This window comes from Apium graveolens, chromosome 6, assembly GCF_009905375.1.
Source record: "Apium graveolens cultivar Ventura chromosome 6, ASM990537v1, whole genome shotgun sequence".
NCBI classification, from domain to species: Eukaryota; Viridiplantae; Streptophyta; class Magnoliopsida; order Apiales; family Apiaceae; genus Apium; species Apium graveolens.
Window position 1 is genome coordinate 283,034,906 of NC_133652.1, and position 3,576 is coordinate 283,038,481.

At 35.3% G+C, this 3,576-nt stretch overlaps 1 protein-coding gene across 1 annotated transcript; it reads left to right on the forward strand.

The window, feature by feature from the left end:
- Positions 1-432: 432 nt before the first annotated feature.
- LOC141666122 (wall-associated receptor kinase 2-like) lies at positions 433-2,997 on the forward strand. Its single transcript, XM_074472119.1, has 3 exons — positions 433-1,312; positions 1,399-1,575; positions 1,787-2,997. The coding sequence occupies exons 1-3, from the start codon at positions 433-435 to the stop codon at positions 2,971-2,973; spliced, it is 2,244 nt and encodes a 747-aa protein (XP_074328220.1). The 3' UTR covers positions 2,974-2,997.
- Positions 2,998-3,576: the final 579 nt, after the last annotated feature.

The window sequence follows — 3,576 nt, forward strand, 5'->3', positions numbered from 1 at the left end:
AAAAGAAAAAATGATGAGATTGATTAATATATAAAGTGTGTAGTGTAAGAAAAACATGATTGTAAAAGTGGGTGTAGTTTATTTATTTTTTTATTATAAAACTATACTAATTTTGTTAATTCTGAAATGTATAAATTTAAATAAATTATTCCACAAAGAAAATTATATAAAAATGAACATGAGACGTATATGTCCACTCTGATCAGTATTTATTCACATAAGTCATAACATTTGCCGACTAACAATGATAGTCCAGAGATGTTACACTGATTGGTAAGACATGTTTCATAGGCAACACACGTGATAGGAAAACCAAAACTTTCAGAAATAAAATTTGGCAGAAACCTATATAAAACCCTTATAAAACCTTAAGCAATCAATCAAGGATTAAGACCCTGTATAATCTTTAGATTTCTTTCAATCTGCTCAAATATGGACCCTATTTTTTACTTGTTACTAGCTTTGCTCACTCCAGTTACTATTCATTCCATGCCCTCAACACTACAAGTAGGAGCTTCAACAGCACTAGCCTACAAATTTTCCAAGCCCAACTGTAATAAAACATGTGGTAACCTTACAATTCCTTACCCCTTTGGCACAAGTAAAGGTTGTTACCTTGAAAGCAAATATAATTCTTTTCTTGTAACTTGCAGGGATGCAGTTCCTTATCTTTCAAAAAGTTATATAAAAATACTTAATATTTCACTTGATGATCATCACATTCATGTGTTAGGCAATGTATCTCGCCAATGTTATGATGAATTGGGAAATTTCAGCAGTGACATTAGATACTACTTCAAATTATCAAAGTTTCGGATAAATAGTGCAGGCAATAAATTTACGGTCCTTGGATGTTCCACTTTTGGGCAAATTGCAGGTTCTCAGTTTGAAAACTACAAAACTGGATGTTCCTCGACATGTGACAGTGTTGAAACCGTAGTAAATGGCTCATGTTCTGGCACTGGGTGTTGCGAAATCCCGATCCCAGTAGGCACGACGGCCTTAAACGTGAGTGTTGATAATATTGATAACGTTTCAGTGACGAAAGTTCCATGTAGCTCGGCTTTTATTGCCGAAGAAGGTGCATACAACTTTTCTTCTTTGGATTTAATGGCATCAAGGAAAACTTCATATCCAATTACAGTTGACTGGGCGGTTGGAGATGAAACATGCGCATCAGCAAAGAAAAACAAAACAAGCTATGCTTGTGTTGTCTCAGGTAGCACTTGCACGGACTCAATCTATGGCTCGAGTGCAGGTTACCAGTGCAGTTGCCCAAATGGATTTGAGGGCAACCCTTACTTGACTAATGGTTGCATATGGAAGTTTAATTGTTCTTATAAATTGTAACAAATTTTATTCAATCCAATTTTAATACCTTAAAACTTTTTTCTCCAGATATTGATCAATGTGCCAAATCAATTAATTGGTGTAATAGTCCTGCAAAATGTGAAAACCAACAAGGGGTGGTCGTATGTGTTTGTCCACCTGGTTACCAAACAGATGGGAACAAAGGTTGTTATAAAGTTGGCGATGCCGATGGATCAAGGCCTTTTGGACCAGCCATCGCAATAGGTATATATCAAACTAATACTTCTTACTATTACAATCTTCAGTCTCAATTTTTTGGAATGAGTCTTAGTCTATAGGATGTTTTGAATAAATATTCGTCCATATTATTTTTCAGAACGTGTCAATCAACTCTTTACATAATCTGCAATATTTTACCAAGAAGCCAACCAAAAGTTCTGATCGTCTCAATTTATGATCATGATCTAAATTGCAGCCGCAGGCACCAGCATTTTTGTTTTAGTGGCCGGGAGTTCTTGGATATATCGGCACCGGGCAAAAAAAAAGCATATCAAGCAGAAACACAAGTTTTTTATGCAAAATGGTGGATTTACACTAAGACAAGAACTCTCCAAAGACGATGGATTAGCCCAAACGGCCAGACTCTTTACTGAAGAAGAACTAAAAAAAGCCACTAATAATTTTGATGAACATGAAATCATTGGTCGTGGGGGTTGTGGAACTGTTTATAAAGGAGTGCTTTCACCTAACAATTTAGTAGTAGCTATAAAGAAGTCGAAAGTGAGGGAACAAATGCAGATTTCACAATTCATCAACGAGGTAATCATTCTTTGCAGGATCAACCACATTAATGTAGTAAAATTAATAGGCTGTTGTCTGGAAACACAAGTCCCCTTGCTAGTTTATGAGTTCATAAACAGTGGCACCCTCTTCGACCACCTTCATAACAGAGTTAATGGTTCCTACCTGTCATGGGAATGTTGCCTTCGTATAGCTGCAGAAATTGCAGAAGCGATTGCTTATTTACATTCGGCTGCTTCTCCCCCGATAATTCACAGAGACATAAAAAGCACCAACATACTACTTGACGAAAATCTTGTGGCAAAAGTGGCAGATTTTGGAGCATCTAAAATAGTGCCACGAGATCATGCAGAAATTGCTACTCTGGTGCAAGGCACATTTGGGTACATAGATCCTGAATACCTTTACTCAAGTGAACTGACGGAGAAAAGCGATGTTTATAGTTTCGGGGTTCTTTTGGCAGAGATTTTAACAGGAGAGCGAGCGGTTTCGTTTAATAGGCCAGAGGAAGATAGAAACCTTGCAGTGTACTTTGTATCTTCTATGAAGCTTGGTAATGGTATGCCAAACATTATCCATAAGAGTTTTGTAGAGGATGACAAGAACATTGAGCAAATCAAACAAGTAGTTATGCTGACAGCTAGGTGCTTGAAAATGACTGGAAACGAAAGGCCGAGTATGAGGGAACTAGCAATGGAGCTAGAGCGTCTTAAAACATTGGTTGAAACTCCATGGGCAGATAACAGATCAATTAGTGATCTTAATGAGACCAGGTCCTTGCAGACCCACAATGTGGCTCCAGATGCTGTTGGCTGCGCTGATATTGGTTCTAGTTCAATAACTGAATTTAAGTTCAAATAATATAAATAGTATAAAATTGATTAGATCTTATTTATAAATAATAATGTAATATTTGTTGATGGTCACGTTCGAACCTGAAAACTTACATGTATCTTTATAAATAATAATATAAAAATTTGTTGTTAACAGGATTCAAACATGAGAACTTATATTTATTTTATAAATGATAATATAAATATTTGTTGTTGACGGGATTTGAAAGTGAGAACTTGTGGAGTATATTTTTTTAGTATTTCACTACAAGAAATTTAAGTTTTTACAACAGAAATTTTCGTTGGCAAAGCAAGTAAAATCTTGGGAAAACGGTTTTCCAACGGAATGCCCCACATAAAATTAAGGTTAGAATATGTTTCGTTGGGAAGCTATTAACGATAAATTTTTATCTGTTATTAAATTTACCAATGGAACTTTAACAAAATTATATCAGAAGTGTTTTTTGGAATCAGAATATTCTGTTGGCTATTCTAATAACAGTTTGGTAAGGGAATTATGTTGTTAACACTATCAACACCCTTGCAACCATATTTCAGTTGTTAATTTAATAACAAAGTAATAGCGAATTTCTGTTATTAATTTTAGAAACAAAGTGCAGATGAAATTTTT

Bases quoted from the DNA above. Each gene is read 5' to 3' on its own strand.
- LOC141666122 (XM_074472119.1), top strand. From the start codon at position 433: ATGGACCCTATTTTTTACTTGTTACTAGCTTTGCTCACTCCAGTTACT. The intron at 1,313-1,398 runs GTTGCATATGGA...TTTTTTCTCCAG, and splicing joins CAACCCTTACTTGACTAATG to ATATTGATCAATGTGCCAAA. The intron at 1,576-1,786 runs GTATATATCAAA...TCTAAATTGCAG, and splicing joins TGGACCAGCCATCGCAATAG to CCGCAGGCACCAGCATTTTT.